Source organism: Gymnogyps californianus, chromosome 8, assembly GCF_018139145.2.
Source record: "Gymnogyps californianus isolate 813 chromosome 8, ASM1813914v2, whole genome shotgun sequence".
NCBI classification, from domain to species: Eukaryota; Metazoa; Chordata; class Aves; order Accipitriformes; family Cathartidae; genus Gymnogyps; species Gymnogyps californianus.
This window is the reverse complement of record NC_059478.1, coordinates 25,036,090-25,053,376: the sequence shown is the minus strand read 5'-3', so window position 1 is coordinate 25,053,376 and position 17,287 is coordinate 25,036,090. Positions and strand designations below refer to the sequence as shown.

Sequence of the window (17,287 nt, the reverse complement as noted above, 5' to 3'; positions counted from 1 at the left end):
GGTCTCTGGTCTCCTTCCGGTCTCCCCTGCGACAGGGCATGGGAGACAGGGATAGTCACGCAGGAGATGGGAATGCCAAAGGTGTGGAGCACTACAGAGTATCATTGCGATCTTTATTTTCCCTTGGAAGGTTTGGGAAATTGTTGAGTTCACTTGGGAGGTGTCCCTGCCTGCCAGGAACTTGTGTCAGCATGGTGGCTCCCTGGCATCTCGCTTGGTGGGGCAGACAAGGTGTTGATGTGCTTGGCAAGACACCCAGCCCCAAGGGGAAAACCTAGAGCTGAAATTTCAGTCTCCGTTTCTGACATCACATGCCAAAAATGACCCAAAGCTTCCAGAAGAAAAAGGGAGGGCGATACCTGAAGTGAATTCTATTAAAACAAGTACAAAGACACCTCCCGTGAGAGATGCCCTGTGCTTCCCTGGGAGCCATGAGTCTCCCTGGCTTGGATTGTGTCACCAGAAGCACAGGAGAGCCTGGATCACTTGCCTTTGCCCGCCTTGGGGAGCACAGCGTGGTTTTCAGAGGCTGTGCAATGCCCAGCTGCCCTGCAGTGCTCCCTGCCACCCACTTGCCTGCCCAAGCTCTGGTCCTTCCCACTGCCATATCATATGAAGTCCAGCTAACAGTGATACTAATTAGTACATGATGCCCTTTGCAGTGATGCCGTGATGCTCCGTGCATTTCGTATTTTTGCATTCTGAGCTAAGGGGATGGGAGGTGGGTCCTGGGGAGGGGGATGTGGCTGAGACGGGGTCTTTTAGTGATTTGGGCTCCTCCTCAGGTGTGCTTCGCTCCCCTGAGGCACTCCCAGCCCCCTCTTCCAAAGCTGGCATATGGCTCTGGCTCCAGGAACTCCTGCACATGATTTCCCAGGCTGAGCTCAGCCTGCGTGTGATCAGCTCTCATTAGCTGTCATTAGACACAATCTGGAGTCCCGGAGCCCGCCGGGTCCTTCAGCTCCACCATCCCTCGGCTGCATGGGGAACGACAGAGCCCCATGCGGGGACTCGGCCACTCTAGCCCAGCGGGTGCATGGGGGCAGCAGCTTCCCCCAGTGCTGGCTGGCCCCCATACAATGGCCACCTTCCTGGGAGAGTAGCAGGACAGGGAGCCGGCTGGGAATGTGAGGGAGTGTAAAGAGCATCCCTCCGGGCAGGGAAAGTGTGCTGAGTTGTGCTCACTTACCTTGGGGGTGCCCGCTGCCATGGCATCCTTCAGGATGGAGCTCTTGCTGCCAAGAGAGAAGAGAACGGGGTCAGCGTCACAAAACTGCTGCGGTGGGCAAGGCAGGGAGCGCTTTGAGGGATCTCACGAGGTCAAATAGCAAAGCGCATGGCTCCCCTTCCCCAGACCAACAAGAGCCTCCTCGCCCTGACCGGAGGGGCATGGAAAGGAGGGCAGCGCCAACTATTTCTCCAGCTGGCATAAAATGGTCCTAAGAGTGGAACCCCCCAAACCCAGACAAACGATGCAGAGTCGAATCCCAACTCTCCTCCTCCTCGGGGGCTTGCGCAGCTCCTCTCCCAGCCCTGGGGAAAAGTGAGGAGCAAGCCTGCAGGGGCACAGGGAAGAAAGCCAAGGAGAGGGGAGTGGAGGTGGCAAGCCCTGCGTAGGGTCAGGCACAATAAAAAAAAGGAGGGGAGGAAAGAGAAGGAGATTAAATCGGCGCAAGAGCAAGGGAAAGAAGATCCCCTCAGCTCCTGCTGTGCCGTGGAGGCAGCAGCTCTGCCGGAGGCTGGAGTGATTTGTTAATTCAGCTTGTTCCCCATTTAGCAGGGAAGGAGGTCCCCGCCATGGTGCTCCTCCTCGCCTGCCCTCGCCAGCGGGAGATGCTATAGATTTAATAACACCTTCCCCCCTCCAGACAGGTTAAACTTGAAACAATTACATATCAAAGCCGACATGGTGGGGAGGCCTGCACTGTAATTTTTTGGTTATTAAAGTAATCTCTCTCATGTAAATTCTCCTGCTAACATGCTGCAAACAGCATTAGGAAATAAATTATTTCCCCATGATTCGATTTGTCAATGCAAAGCACCTGCAGCAGGCAAAAGGCTCTTGAAATATGTTGCCAAGCCCAGTGCCTGTGCTTGTAAGTGCACGCTGGTGGGGTGGCTGGCTCCCAGCTCCCCATAGCCCCGGGGAGATGATGGATGGGTGCGTGGAGGGGGGAGGTTAGCGGGGGGAGGCGGAGGTTGGGGAAGGGGGGGAATGGAATTGTGTTTAATAACAAAATTTGTATGCAAGCCTGCATCCCAGGCTAAGGATGAGTGATCGGCAGCCAGAAAGTATTAAAAAGCCTCGCTAAACAGATGCTGACAATAGAACAAGACATATCAAATCAGATCTACTTCAGAAACATTAATATACACACGCACACATGCTCGCCCGCGCGCGCGCGCCCGGCTCCGCACACCCGCGCTCCTTTCTTCTCAATCACAGCAATATGGGAGACATCAATAAATTTTTATGAGACTTTTAGAAGATCAACATGGTACTAGATGTGACAAAAAAGCAATGTGCCTGTCATGTTCGCTTTGTCGGGGACACTTTAGCCCCAGATGCCGAGCTGCAGTGGCAGCGGGGAGAAATTGAATTTGGCTGCCTTTAATCTGCCTTGATTTGGCAGATGGCTGGGTGTTACGAAATGAGCAGGGATGGAGGAAGGTGTTTTCTCCAGGGCTATGGCCCCCCTCCTCTCCCAGTGCCACCGCGCTCGCCTCCCACCCCGAAACAGGGGGAAACACGCAGTTATCCATCGCCATCAGGTCACCCCAAATGCGGCAGCTCTGCTCCCGGAGCAAGCGGCTGCGGTTCCTGGGGACCACCGATCGACTGGCATCGCCTCCCTTGCAGCCCCCCTTCCCTGAGGGGGTGCGCTGCTGGATGCTTGCTGGGGGGTGCAGGATGCTCCCCCGTGCCCTGTCCCCCCAGCTCTGCCCCCCCTGCTCTCAGAGGTGGCACAGAGCAGAGTCAGTCCCTGCTGCCCCCAGAGATGCAGCCCTGGCACCACCTCCAGCCTGCGCCCGACCACGTGCGATGGGAAAGATTTCCACCCCCTCCCCATCTCCAGCGCTACCTTGAATTTCTCAGTCGCCCAAAGTGTGAAACAACTTTTTTTTTCCTTTTATAATCCAAACACCAGGTTAAAAAAACCAACTCATTTCCTCCCTTTTCTTGTTAAAGGTGTTTAAAATTATTCCTTTTCGAGGGAAAGAGGAAGAATCTCATTAATTCCTCCCAGAAACGGTGTTAGCGCCAGGCAACTGCAGTTTTCAGGATGAGAGTCTCTCTGGTCAGCCGAAAGGCCAAGCCTCTGCCAGTGGGACTGATGAGGAAGGGGACTGATTTAGATAACTTGGCAGGGTTTATTTTATTCTTCCTTTGGAGGATTATTAAGAGCCACCCCCCTCCTTGCAATTTAGCCCCACTCTATTGCTAATAAGAGTTTGCAATTTGTTTTTATTTATTTCCAGAGATGGGTCAGGAATGGGTACAAGCCCTGGTCATCCAAGTCCCAAGACCCTGCAATTTAAGGGTGCTTTCCTCCCTTCCGCTAAACAACCCCCCGAATTACAGCGGCTGCAGCCCCCCTGTGCCTCTTAAGGATGCTGGCAGCGGGCTGAGAATCGAAAGGCCGTCAGCAAAGAGAAACCTTCCCCTCCATAAACACTGCAGACAAATTAAAAATGGTAAAAGGGAAATCAAGACCTTTAAAGTTCAAACACTTTTCGGTGCCTTTTAAAGTTTTTTCGCTCTAGGCCCTTGCAGAGAGCACAATCTTTGGAGACCTTGGGATTCTCTTTAATCACCCAGCCAGGCTGCAGTGGTCTGAAATGATTACACATTTACATAGTAATAACCCCAACACTCCCCACATTATTTCATGGCTAGCATATTTCCACTCGGCGAGTGATCCATGTGTTTTAAATTATAACCTGTACATAGGAAATTAGTTACTAAGTACGATATTCACAGGCTCGTCTGACACTTCTAATTAAGGTGATTTACACAGAATTATCCTACGAAATAAAAAAATGGTGTTTTGCTAGCTAATAAAATATAATTACTACCCACTTTTATAAGTTACAGTTAGTTTTAATCTATTTGGGGAATTGTTTATCTAGTTCATTACAGCAAAACAACTTCTTTCCCTTTTAGGCAACCCCCCCAAAGTACCAAAGAAGACAAGAAATGCCCTGGAAAGACCCAGCGATTTGGGCAGCCTCCTTCTCTCTCTCCCGACGATTTTGCATTTCCAAGTGATACGAGGCTGCTTCCTCACTGGTTCCCTTTCTTGCGGCTCAGATACCAGTTCTGGCTGTGCATTCATGCATCCCCACGTGTTCGGGTGCCCTACACCTCTGTGGGGACAAAATAAGGTCCCTGCTCTGGGGCTGCTGGAGGGCTCTGCCCAGCCTTGCAGCTGCATCACCCATTAACATTAACGGGAGATGCATGGCCAGGTCCCCACACACCCTGGAGTGCTCCCTGGGGACCCATCGCTCCTCTATATTAGGCAACATCAGTTTTAAGAGGAACATTTACTCTCAGCAGGGCCCTCCACAATGAAAGCAAGACTCAGGCTACACCACAGACACGCAGATGTCTTTTAACACTAGCCAGGGATTTAGTTAGGAGCATCCCCAGATGCAAATGGCAATCCCCTGGCATCTCCCTGAGCGAGCCCCAAGGGGCTGTTCAGACCCAGTGCTTCAGTCGTGATGTTCCAAAGGGCAAAGGGCAGCTCAGCACGCTGAATATGCGCCCTCCTTACCCACAGTCTTGGGGTTTCTCTACCCCTGCTGTGGTTGCTATTACACACAATGACCTTCAAGTTTTTGTTTTTTTTTTTTTGTTATGGTCCCGTCTTTTGGAGTGTGCTTGCCATAGGGAAAAAAAAAGCAATATGCAAGGAGTGGTCCCTCATCATCCCCATGAATGGAAGCTGCTCCTTCCCACATGGAAAACCCAGGGCATGAGCTGAAGGTTAAGCGATCTGATTGTGTTTTACCATGAGCAAGGTGGTACTTGTCCTTTTCCTTTATGCCTTTGCTCTTGCAAGCTGTTGTAGGAATCTCAGCTTTCCTCCAAAAGAAAAGAGAAGTTTTCTAAGTGCCCAAGTCAGGAGACAAGCAGAAGCCCTGCTCCCCACGGGACCCAGGCAGGGACCATGACCCAGGGTGTGCTCTTGGTGCCCAGAGCCCACCACACGCAGGCAGGGCTCTCACTGACCCCCCAGCCCAGGCAGAAGCCCAGCGCCAGGCAGCTGCCCCAGGGAAGCAGGGGCAGAAGCCTTCCTTCTCTGCGCTCACTGCAGCACACACACTGACTGTGCCAGCACTGGGGCATCACCGCAGCATCCCAGAGCAAGGGTTGGAAAGCTTTGTTGCAATTGTAGCTACAGCTTGAGTGAGGAGATCGAGAGAGAGAGAGATGTGCTCAGAGGAGAAATCTGAGCACAGAGCAGTGATGGGACTTGCCTGAAGTCTCAATGCAGCAACAATAAGGCCAGAAACAGCTCCGATGCTGCATTTCAGCCCACCACAGCCGCCTGGGCTCCCCAAGCATGTTCAAACAAGATTTCTGCAGAGCCCCCACCCAGGGCTTATGATGAGCATCCATCAAGGAAGGGCTGAGCTCAGTACCTGGCATGGCAGCCACCCCCCGGCAGCACTCCCCACACGTAATTAATAACAAATGCAAGAGAAGAAGCTCCTTGAGCTCAGACTGCTACAGTTGTTTGTGTTCATCCCTTAACAACATTGCAGCCAGAAGAGGTTTAAAGAGGTGGTAAGAGGGCTGCTGCCATGCAGCTGGTGTCTTCCCGCTCTGCAACTTTTCCACAGAACAACTCTCAGCAGCCCTCTGGATTTGACGGGCGCCAGCCAGAGCACATACAGCTCCCACATGAGATCCTGCAAAGCCAAAAGGTTTCTACAAGCTGCAGCCAACTGATGTTTTTCTTAAAAAACATAATAATCCAGTGGAAACAATTTATTTTTAGCTGCAGGACTCGCAGCTTAAGCATGCAGCCTTGGGACAGGAGCCCCGGCAGCAGAGCAAGCCTCCTGCAGAGCCATGCGGATGGCGATGCCAGCTGTAAATAAGCAGTCGCTGCATAGAGAGGGAATTGGATTTTTGTGAACGCCAGTTTAAATAACTGGAAGTGTCACTTGAAGCCTAAACAAGAAAATGGGAGTTTGATTTTTTTTTTTTTTTTTTTAAAAACTACATGAGGCCAAATCCTCACCTAGGCACACATGACAGCCCCCAGTGTGGCCAGGTGTGATCCGTGCTGTCAGGGGAAGCACACTGGGATTTTTAACCTGCTGTGGCTCCTCTAGCGGCACCTGCTCCAAGTGCTGCTTAGAAGATCTGCATCCCATGATGGGGAAAGGGGCTGAGCGATGGTAAAATTGCCAAAGACACTGGAGTCAGGACTAGAAATGCTCTGCACCTACAGTCCCAAACATGCTTCCCAAATACTCTCCTGGTCAGTACTTGTGAGACCTCAGTGCCCAACACAGTCAGCTGTGACAAACCTGACCCTGCAGGGCAGCCACCCGCCTCCCCAAAAGAGACGAAGCTGCAGCAGAAATGCAGCAGGATCATAAAACACTGTGGCATGACCTGACCGTTCTAAAATCCCCTATTTGCTCTGTCCTATTCGCACCCCCAGCTCTTCTTCCCCTGCTGGGTTTTTCTTTATCAACCCCTGGTACCCCATGCCCCTGCCGGGAGCCCCCGCTCAGAGCGGGCAACAGGTTTCCGGGTGAGGATGTGATGGTCCATGTGTGCGGGGCGAAGCAGGAGGCTGGGGTGGGAGGGTTGTTTCATTTCTGTCCCACTATTTGAAAAGGAGGTGGCTGGGAAAATAAAGAGAAAAGTCGGAGGGAAAGGTCATGCATTAGATTGATCTGGGGGGCTCTTTGCTACTGTGGCTGTAATGACTGTTTAATTATTCCCAGCTCACGTGGCAGTTCAGAAGAGGCTCTGCAGAAGGCATGCATTGCTTCAGGGCAAATAACTGACCGAAGATTTATTTCACACCCTTGGGTTTCCACGCATCCCTTCCCAGGGTTCCTGCTGCCCTGGGAGTCAGCGGCAGAGGAAGGCTTTGCCCTCAGAGGTCCCAAACCCCAGCCTGCAAACTCACGCCCTGGAGTCAGGGAATGGGCTGTGGGTACCACGGGTCCGAAGGTGCTTCAAGGAGCATTCATAGCACTTTCAGGGCACTGCATGAGTGAGGGGTACATGACCCACAAATTTTCTCACCCGCTGTGCTACCCTGGAAGCCCTGACCCATGAGAACTGCTTTCACCCACGGATTATGGGCAGCAGCCTCTGCATCCCCTGGGGTCTGCCATGGGAGGAGAGGAATGGGGCATCTGTAAGCAGGACAGGCAGCTGCATGGCTTGTGCTCTCTTCACTGGAGAAGCTGTGGATGAAGGGTCCAGGCTGCTGTCATTGCCACCCTCTGAGTGCACAGGAGGAAGCTGGAGGGTCTCTCTTCCCTTTCTGTCCGTGATTAATCTGCCACAGTGAGGGGCAGGGACACAAATCAGAGGGGGGATGAAAGAGGATAAATCCACGGTATCAGCAGCACCACATTTGCTAGATAATAAACAGACTCCTCTCCTCATAAATTTCCCTCCATTCCCCCATGGTTCCCTGCCACTGACACTGGCAGACATGGAGCTGGGCTGATCCCAGCCTTTCTGGTGTCCCAGCTGGTGAGGAGAGCCGTGGCTCTGCCGGGGAAGCCTGGGACCCTCCACCTGGGCTGGCATCCTTCACCCCCTGCACACACTGGGGTGTAGTGGGGGCTGCAGGATGGCACAGCGAAGCCCCATCCAAGCTCATAGGCTTTAGACAGGGCTTGGGATGCCTGAGCTGACTGCGATGAAGTGATCCATACCAGCACGTGAAGTGGGTGGGAGAAGCACTAGAGACACCAAGCACTCTTTAATTTACTTGGTATTTCCACTCGCCATCTCAGTCACCCCCAGGTGTGGCTTGTTCTCTCTCCCTGCTCCGGCACAACACCGTCTCCTCACTCCTCATTTTGGCAGCAGCCAGCTCACCCACTTCTCCACACCCCACGCGGGGATGTGACCCTGTTAGCTGCCTCGTGGCGGCAGGTGGCCCTGCGCCCTGCTCAGGTATCACCGAGAAGCAGACACTTCCAGGCAGGTTTCTCCAGTGATGGAGTGTGTTTAATTTAAATCTGACAGGAGTCACACTGCTGGAGAAAGCTTCAGGCGATGCCACTTCCCACGCACCTGGAGATCCGTGCCTGAATCGGGACACCCATAGAGCTGAGGTCCCATGCTGAACACCTCTGCCGTGGGGTGGCATGGGATGCCCTGCTGCTGCCATGGGGCAGGACCCAGTCCCTGGGGGGCTCGAGGCAGAGCAGGATGCAAACGACCCCTTCTGCGTCCCCAGAGCAAAGCAGCAGCTCTGAAGCACCAGCCTGCCCCAGCAGCCTGGTTTTGCTGGGGGATGTTGGCTGCGGGACAAACCCCGGATGCTGCCCGCGCTGCAGGAAGTGGCCGTTTGGCTACCAGGTGCTCGGTGCCACAGTCAGGTCTCTCCCTGGAGCAGCTGGGCATCGCGCAGAGGCTCACGCATGCCGGGACTTGCACACAGGGAGAGCATCCAGGAGATATTACAGGTAATGAACTGCTCGCTTGAACACCTTGGGGGCTGCCAGAGCCCTCCGGGAAAGCCCCCAGGAGCCCTGGGCTGGCCGTCCGCCTTCCCCACGGCCCGGGGAGAGGGTGCTGCAGGGGAGGTACCCAGTCCCGCCTCGCAAAGCACTGTCAGGCACTTAATAGTACCTGTCCCCACCATCTCCCCGGCCTGGATTTATGCCTTGAGGGGTCACCTCTGGCGAGACTCTAATAACACGACTTTATTAGCTTTCTTGTTCCTTCTTTAAGATACAGTAGCAAGGGGGGAGGAGGGCAGCGGCACCTCGGGAAGAAGTGGGGGGCGTACGGATAGGAAGCAGCTGCCCTCGCGATTCCCCTTCTAGGTGACAAGGGGGAGAGGGAGAAAAATGATGCTCCCTCGAAATTTATCATGCACCCAATTACAATGTTAATTGGCAAGTCCCAGAAATCAATTAATTCGCAAATTTTTTTCAATTAAAAATTAAGATAAATCATAAAACGTTATTAAGCAAAGGCCAAACTCCGTGAACTTTTTTTTTTTTAGGCATCTGGGGTTTTTTTTAATTTAAATAAAAAAAAGAGCTGTGTTGCCAAAGCCCGATGCCCTTGAGTGCCTTTGCTGAAGCGCAGGGGGCTGTCATCAGCAGGACTGGGCTGAAGACAGATAAAAAAATATCGACCAGTCGGACACACTGCTTCTGCTTTATTGATCAGGCGGGAATTTAACTTGCTGTGCATATCCACCGTGTCAGCAAGGGCCACGGGCGAAATTAAAAGTACTTGGCTTGGAGATGTCGCCTTGATACTGGGGGGTGGGGAGAGAGGGAGGGAGGGGGAAGAAGAGGGGAGAAAGGGAAGAAAGGAAAAGAAGAAGGTGGAAAAAGCAGAGGGAAAAAGAAGGAAGAAAAAAGATAGAAGTTGAGGAGCAGGAGGTTGCAATGCCTGCTTTCCCCGGTTGCAGTCTCACTTGTTGGCCAGGGCTCCTTGCCCTCTCTGGAGCGCTCGCAGGTGTCTACCACATGCAGGGAAGGGAATCAGCACATATTTCAATGGAGCTTTTGGAAAAAAACCCTTCTCACTCAAAAACGTCTCTAATCTCTCTCATTCAGAGGCTGGGGGACCTGCAGTGTTCGCTGCACAAGAAGTCTGGGGAAGTACCTGGCCATCAAGTTAAAGTCCTCAGGCATAAATCGAGGAGACCTGAGGTGAGAGCCATGACCCTGATGTGACACATGACAACAGAGCTAATTCAGGTTTTACACACTCTATTTATCCTGCCGGGCCTGGCAGCACAGCCGCTCGCCCTTCCCAGAGCAGCTGCCCGCGCCGGCCCTGGGAAGGTCTCCTCCAAGGGCCATTTGGGACAACGCAGCACTCAGCAGTTCCTGCTGAAATGAAGCGAACCCTTGCCTGGGGCAGTGCGAGGAGCAGCCGTACTTAAACGCAGGGTTCCCTGAGCAGGAGAGGGGTAGGAGCCACATCTCATAACTTGCTCTAGGTCCTTATTCTGACCAGGAGTAACACAGAAAGCCCCTGTCATCTGGGCATGCAGGGACCACAGGGATGGTGTGCTTCTGTCCTCGTCCATCAGCAGGAGTCTCTGGTGCAGAGTCCGGGGGGTTAGCACGGGATGACTTTAATCAGAAAGACCACGAAACACCGGGAAAGCAACCTGTGAAAGGATGTGAAATCCAGGATGTGTCTCCAGATGCTTGGAGACCTCTCTCAAGTACAGTGACCCTGCCTGGAGTGACCAGGCCATCTCCCAAGGTCCCACAGCCTTCATGTTTTAGCTATATTGCCAGGTTCCTCCTTACTCCTTATCCCATCAGGCCCGGAGCTGCCTCTGTCCCCCAAGGAGAGCTACTGCTGTGCCTCTCTGCATAAAGAAACCTTGAGTTGAAGCCCCCCCACAGCAGGGTGAGGATGCTCAGTGCAGTACCAGGAACTGAAGCAGCACTTTCTGCTTCCACCCCAGCTGCCAAGGGAGGGAGGATTAAGAACAGTGAGAGGAAAAGAGCACACGTGCAAACAAGGGAGAGGAATCTTCAGAGGGATGCCGAAGGAAGACTTAAGCCTGGGCAGAGGTGCACTGAGAGCTGCTACAGGAGCTGGAGCACCACAGTCCCATGGTTGGCTCTTTTCCTCTGACATGAATCAAAGCCGACTCCAAGAGTCAAGCTAAATCCCCCATCTGGGCACTTTACCTGCTTCGAAACAGGCCTTCCCACTGCATCTTGCTCTGCCCTCCTTTGCCTGACACTGTTTGGTTCCCTCTTTGTGACAGCATCTTTGAGGTCACCAGAAAACAGCCCACAGCAGTTTCCATTTGCACCAAGGTGAGGGACCCTGGTGCCCTCTTGTCATGGTTTAACCCCAGCCAGCAGCTAAGCATCACGCAGCCGCTCCCCCCTCCCCTCTCCCAGTGGGATGGGGAGGAGGATCAGGGAAAAAAAGTAAAACTCGTGGGTTGAGATAAGAGCAGTTTAATAACTAAGTAAAATAAAAAATAATACTAACTACTAATAATAAAAATATAATAATAATTGTAATGAAAAGGAATATAACAAAAAAAAGAGAGAAATAAAACCCAAGAAAAGACAAGTGATGCACAATGCAATTGCTCACCACCCACTGACTGATGCCCGAGCAGTGATCCGCCCCTCCTGGCCGACTCCCCCCCGTTTATATACTGAGCATGATGTTCTATGGTATGGAATATCCCTTTGGCTAGTTTGGGTCAGCTGCCCTGGCTCTGCTCCCTCCCAGCTTCTTGCACACCTGCTTGCTGGCAGAGCATGGGAAACTGGAAAGTCCTTAACTTAGGATAAGCGCTACTTAGCAACAACTAAAACATCAGCGTATTATCAACATTATTTTCACACTAAATCCAAAACACAGTGCTGTACCAGCTACTAAGAAGAAAATTAACTCTATCCCAGCCAAAACCAGGACACCTCTGTGTTACAGGAAATGCTTCGTAATCAGAAAATCAGAAGAGAAATTATTCCTGGACACACCAGAAAGGTCATTAGGGGGAATCAGTAGCTCCTGAGATGCTGGGTGCACAGGGATGTGTCCCCATGCTCCCAGCACAGTGGCAAGGAGCAATGAGAGCTGCTAGCCCAGGCTGGGAACAGCCAACAGGTGGGCACGGGCTTTAAAACACAAATATGCTCAGATTAAGTATTCAATGTGGAGGAAAGAAAGGAAGAAAAGTGAAGAAGGGGAGAGTTTGCACAGCCATGGGGCACTGTGAGAACAGCATCACCCCCCATCCGCCCACCCAAGCACATCCATCCCCGGAGGCACCCGCTGAGCACCCCGGGCGGCTGTTGCACTGCTGTGCCCAGCCTCGGGATGCCATAGCACAGGCACAGGTAATATTACAACATGGCATGAGGATACTGCTGGCTACATCTGCTAAGCTTAGAAACCACTTTAAATAAGGGGAAAGAGCTGACATAGTCCTGTCCGAGCTTGCACCGTCCTTCAGCTGCAAAAGCAGGAACAGCCGGCATGGTCCAACTCACTGCTCCACCCTCTGGACCATTCCCCAGCTATAACGATACACCTCATCCTTTTGGGGAGGTGAAATCACAGCTCTGAAGCATAGGTTTGCTGCTGGTAGTGCAGGGAAGAATCTGCTAGCTGTCACACAGGGAAATAAAAGTGCCCTCTGCCAAATAATTTTTTTAAAAAGAGCATTGCATATTCAAGAACAGAGCATCATGTTATTAAAACCACTGCATCCAAAGGCACATTCCCAACCTTCAAGTGCTTGACTCAGCAACTGTAATATTTGTAATGTGACTTCCTAAGGTTTTTTAAATGGCCAATAAATGCCTCTTTCCCAAACTCTAGAAAGCACCGTAGACCCATCGGGGACCATCAGCTGAGGCGGGCTCCACAGCTCCTACTGCCTCCTTTACTCCTCTTCTGTCCTCAGATTCATCTTCCCTCCCACCCCAAATTCAAACCATAGCCCCAAACCTGCCCCTTCTCTACCCAGCCTCCCCCATCATCAGCAGGTTGTCCTCTCCGGTCACTGCCCGGGGAGCAGCGGGCAGGGTTTAAGGGTCCCCCTGTGCACTGCCACCTCCAGTCATAGTATTTACCTGCAGTGACATATGCAGCGATACACTTGTATGCACACGGGGATGTGCGTGTGTATGCCTGTCCTGAGGGACAGCCATGGGTGCTGCTCTCGAACACTGTGCCTCCCTGCACTCCCTGGGTGGCCCTGGGCTGGGGAAATGGGTCTGCAGCCGAAGCACCAGCCGAAGCTCGGAGTTGGGGCTGTTGACAGCTCCAGAAAGAGTCTCACATTTCAGTGTGCTGTATTGCAAACCTTTAATACGGATGAGGTGTAAAACAGGTGAATACAAATTGAGTGAGGACAGGAGACCCACATCTAGCGCACAGATAAGCTTCATGCACACAAGCCAGAAATATTCATGTATTCTGCAGCGACCAGCCTGGCTGGGGCACAGGGCATCAGAGTACACAGAGGGTCGCTGTTATTATTTCTTATTTTTACCTTGGTGGCAGTTAGCTGCTCAGCTGGGGGTTGGCACCTTTTGCTCTCCGAGCCACACATGCAGAGCAAGGAGAGCATCCCTTCTGCACAGCACCATGGGGCCACCGCTCGCCCGCCTCCCGCTCTCTGCTGCTTTGTGCTTGTGCTCTGCGAAGGTGAGCTACTAGGTAATTTCTCTTTGGAGGAGGAATACCAAGAGTCTTGCCTGGCAAGAGTTAAACCCCATAAAACCAAGGCTTGTAGTTTTGTTTTCTTTCAATTTATACCCTTCACTTAAGGGGGGGGGGGGGAGAAAGGAGGGGGAGAAAAAAGAAAGCCAGGTGACATATTCTAAGAGGGAGCACCGAAAACGTGTTAAGCACTTCAAAATCTCATATATTCAATCGGCCTCTGGCAAGACATCTGCCTAATGTTAGCGCTTAAATATCCTTTTCCATTTTACATGCATTCAAGTCTCATTTGAGCGAAATGAAACGGTATTATTAAAGGGAGATTTTGCACAAATGGCCTGAATTTGACATGTCAAGTTCAATGAGGCTGTTACATATGTAACACCGAGAAGGGCTCGGAGGCTGCCGGCTCTTGAAACAGCGCCAGTGGCTCAGAAATGAAATTTGCATTCAGAGAGCCTTGCCTCGCCGTGCAGAGCTGTGCATGGGGCTCGGCCAGACCCGCGCGGGGTGGAGGAGCTGTGGGGTGAGCACAAGCAGATCTCTCCCTGTGCTTTGGGAGACTGGACACACCAAGAAGGCAGAAGAGCTAGAAACTCAGGTCCCTCATTCCCACTCAAGTTCGCTTTTTCAAGGGAAAGCTTGACCCTGCACCAGGGTTGGATCCTCCTGAGTGATGTTCATCACCGGTCCAGTCCATCCCCTGGGCGCACACAGCCCCTTGGCATGGGTGGTTGCTGCCCTGTGGCTCAGCATGGCTCCTCCTGCCTCGCCGCATGATGCTCCAGCTAGGTAGACCTTGAGATGTCCCTGCCCTGAGGCCAGGACGGTCACACCGGCACTGCCCGTGGAGAAGAAGGACTGTCCCTGTCCCTAGGGGATAGCAAACCCCATCCCTGCCAGCTGAGCAAGGGGTGCATTTGTGTGGGTGGGATGCAACCCCACGCTCCTGGTGAGCTGGGACCATGGGTAGCACCTTCCAGGTGGCTCCTACAGCTCCCTTGTATCTCAGCCCCAAGAAGCTCCTGTGATCACCTGGAGGAATCCCTTTTCCTCCTTCCCTTCCTCTGCCCTCCTCCGAGTGATGCAGAACTCCTCGCTCCGGTGATGCCCGAAAGCCCACGTGAGCGCTCAAAGCCCGGCGGAGGCGATGGCACAGGGCAGCCCCTCCACCTTGCTTCTCCACCAGCCTCTCCCCTCCTCTTGATCTGGCCCTACGGCAGCATCTCGGCTGACTCACCCCGCCACACAGCCCCGCGGCCACGCTGCCTCGGGGGAGATCCCGGCACACGGGGAGCCCCGGTGCCGCCGCGGGACCTGATGCAGTGCCCACCGAGTCTCTGGTGCTGCAGGCTCAGCGGGCAGGAGGGGATCTGCCTTCCTAACCCCAAGCGCTGGAAATTTATGATTTTGTTGCAAATCATTAAGGTTTATTAAAACTTAGCAGCACAAGCCATGATTGGCTGCATCCTCTTTAAATTAAAAAAAAAAAAAAGGCCCTTGGAAAGCAGCCCCCCGGTTCGCTTCTCCCCATCAGACTGATAAGTAACAGCTGCTCAGCCATTTCGGTAACAAGTCGGTATTGGCAGGGAGCGGCCAGGGCTGCCGGTGCCCGTCACATTTATAGGCCTACATTTTATTTTTATGTTTATTGGGTTATTTGAGATCATTATTAGTTTCTCTCTCCTCTTGTTGATGTGTTCTTGCTCCCGGCTCCTCCAGGCGGGAAAGGTGGGGAAATGGGAGATGGGGCCACCCGCTAGACCGAGCCGCCCCACCAGAGTCGGGCACCACACAGGGGCTCGACCCGCTTGCATCCTGCTGCCCACTATTGCTGCCTGCCCTGCCTGCCCTGCCTGCTGCTGCCAGCTGGCCCCTGCATCGCTCCCCTCCGGGACTGGGAGAGATCGTCCCTGTGCAGAGCTGCTGTGTTACAGATTAGCCTCCATCGCCTGAATCCATCGACTAGATTGAACGTTATCTATCACACTATGGAGGGAGTCGTTATTTAATAATTAATAAAGACCTCTGATTCTTCTTCGCCGCCTGCATGGCCGAGCGGAGCGGGCGAGGGAAGCGAGGGCAAGCTGGGGAGAGCTGTCTCGTCTCTAACTGCTGCTGTTATTTAAAGGAATAATGCCATTCTTTTTCATTTGTCAGCTGGCCCACAATGGCCCTTGTCATGCTTTATGATTTAGGGTTTCCTTTCCTTTCCCATTAAACGCCACCTTCCCATCACCGCCTCGCGCCAGCCAGCCTCCGCTCCTGGCTTGCGGTTTCAGTTTCACTCTGATATTGGCCCAACTTCTTTGATGGGCTCCTCCGAGCACTAATTGCTTCTGTTCATTTAAACCTGTTCACTAATTTGCAGTGGCCCTTTATTAAGTTGGATGCAGCCCAAATTACACCATAAATTACGCTTGCAAGGGGACTGGGTGTCATGGGGGATAAATGGGCTGCCTGCTCCCTGCCCCCCCCCCCCCCCTTCTCCATCTTCCTGTGCAATGCGTGGGGGATGCGGGTCTTAGCCTGAGGCTGCAGGTGCCGAATTTGGGAGATCTCAGCCCGGACCCATCTGGGGAGATCTCTCTTTCTCTAGCTAAAGTTCCTTCCTTCTCCCTTCATCTGCAACAGCTATCGCTCAGTTGCAAAGAAGATCCAAGCCGGGCAGGGACTGATTCTGCATCCTCCGCACTATGCACAGCCACGTGCACCCCTTTGCCCTGGCACACACACGCTCACACTGACACACTCACTCTCCCTCCTCTCCTACCACCTGGTGACGTAACTTTGCTTCTAGTCGGCAGTTTGATTCCTTTCCTCACCTTTTAATGACCGGGGAATTCATTAATAATTGAAATAAACACGCTTTTTTCCAAGGCTGCTGAGTTTTATTAAGGCAGGGGCAGGGATCTGCCAACCCTTGGCTGCAGCCATTTCCTAAATAACTGCTAGCAGTTAAAATGCAATTATTATTTTTTTTTTTTTTTAAATAGGGGACTTTGCTGTGCTGGGGAAAGCAGAAGGGAGCTGAAGGCAGTGGAGGGGCAGTGCACACCGTTGCTGCAGGCCTGCTCCATCGTGGGACATGAGCAACGTGAGGGCTGCTCACCCGAACACATGTCCCTGGGGAAAGGGGCGTCTGTGTCCTCTGGGAGGCATTTTTGCCTGGCTTTACCATTGCGGCGAACTCCAGGGAAATGTTTCAGCCCCGCTGGCTAGTACTAAATCTCCCATATCTGGTAGCTGTGGGTACCACCATCTCCTCTGCCATCTACGGGTGCCCCGGCTGGCTCACCAGGGATGCTGGTGGACCCCAGGGAGCTGCTTACCTGATGTTCAGCTGGGTGAGCTTCTCCAGCTCCTGCTCCATGTGCTCCTGCAGCTCCCCAGGGCGAAGGAGGACCTGGCAGATGGGGCAGATCGGAGCCTGGCTGTCAAACAAAGTCGCTTTCTTTTTGCCTGCGGGGAGGAAAAGAGGGGAGAAAGCTTTAGCTCTGATCGGCTGCCATCAGCATCGCCTGCGCTCTGCCCTGGTCCCTGTCCTAGCTGAGGTCTGAAACTGGGGGATTTTCTCCTGATACAGCCCCATTTCTCTCCCTGTCACACGCTCCCTGGGGCAGGGACTGGCTCTGTTCTGCAGCGGGACAGCAACTGGCACAAGAGCATCCCACCCTCGGCTGTGGGCTCTCCAGTCTTACAGGGAGAGCAGCAACAGCCACATTTCTGGAGTGACCCTGTGCAACCCCGGCTTTCCCCAGCGCAGGCGGTGTGACTTGGGGCAGACGGATGACACAGCACTACCCACTGTTCCTATTAACTAATAACAGTACATTTAGAAGAGCCATCTTCATCCTCCTCGGCACTCCTGAAGTCAGGTGAGTCAGGATG

The 17,287-nt window shown here is 52.9% G+C and overlaps 1 protein-coding gene across 3 annotated transcripts in view; it reads right to left on the bottom strand.

Moving 5' to 3' along the window:
* The window catches only part of RNF220 (ring finger protein 220), a 226,576-nt gene that overhangs the window by 71,951 nt on the left and 137,338 nt on the right, over positions 1-17,287 (bottom strand). For all 3 annotated transcript variants that reach the window (XM_050900694.1, XM_050900695.1, XM_050900696.1), the window contains 2 exons: positions 16,729-16,858; positions 1,190-1,235 (listed from right to left, as the gene is read on the bottom strand). In XM_050900694.1, the coding sequence (XP_050756651.1) occupies positions 1,190-1,235; positions 16,729-16,858 (176 nt within the window). The remainder of the gene's footprint in view (positions 1-1,189; positions 1,236-16,728; positions 16,859-17,287) is intronic.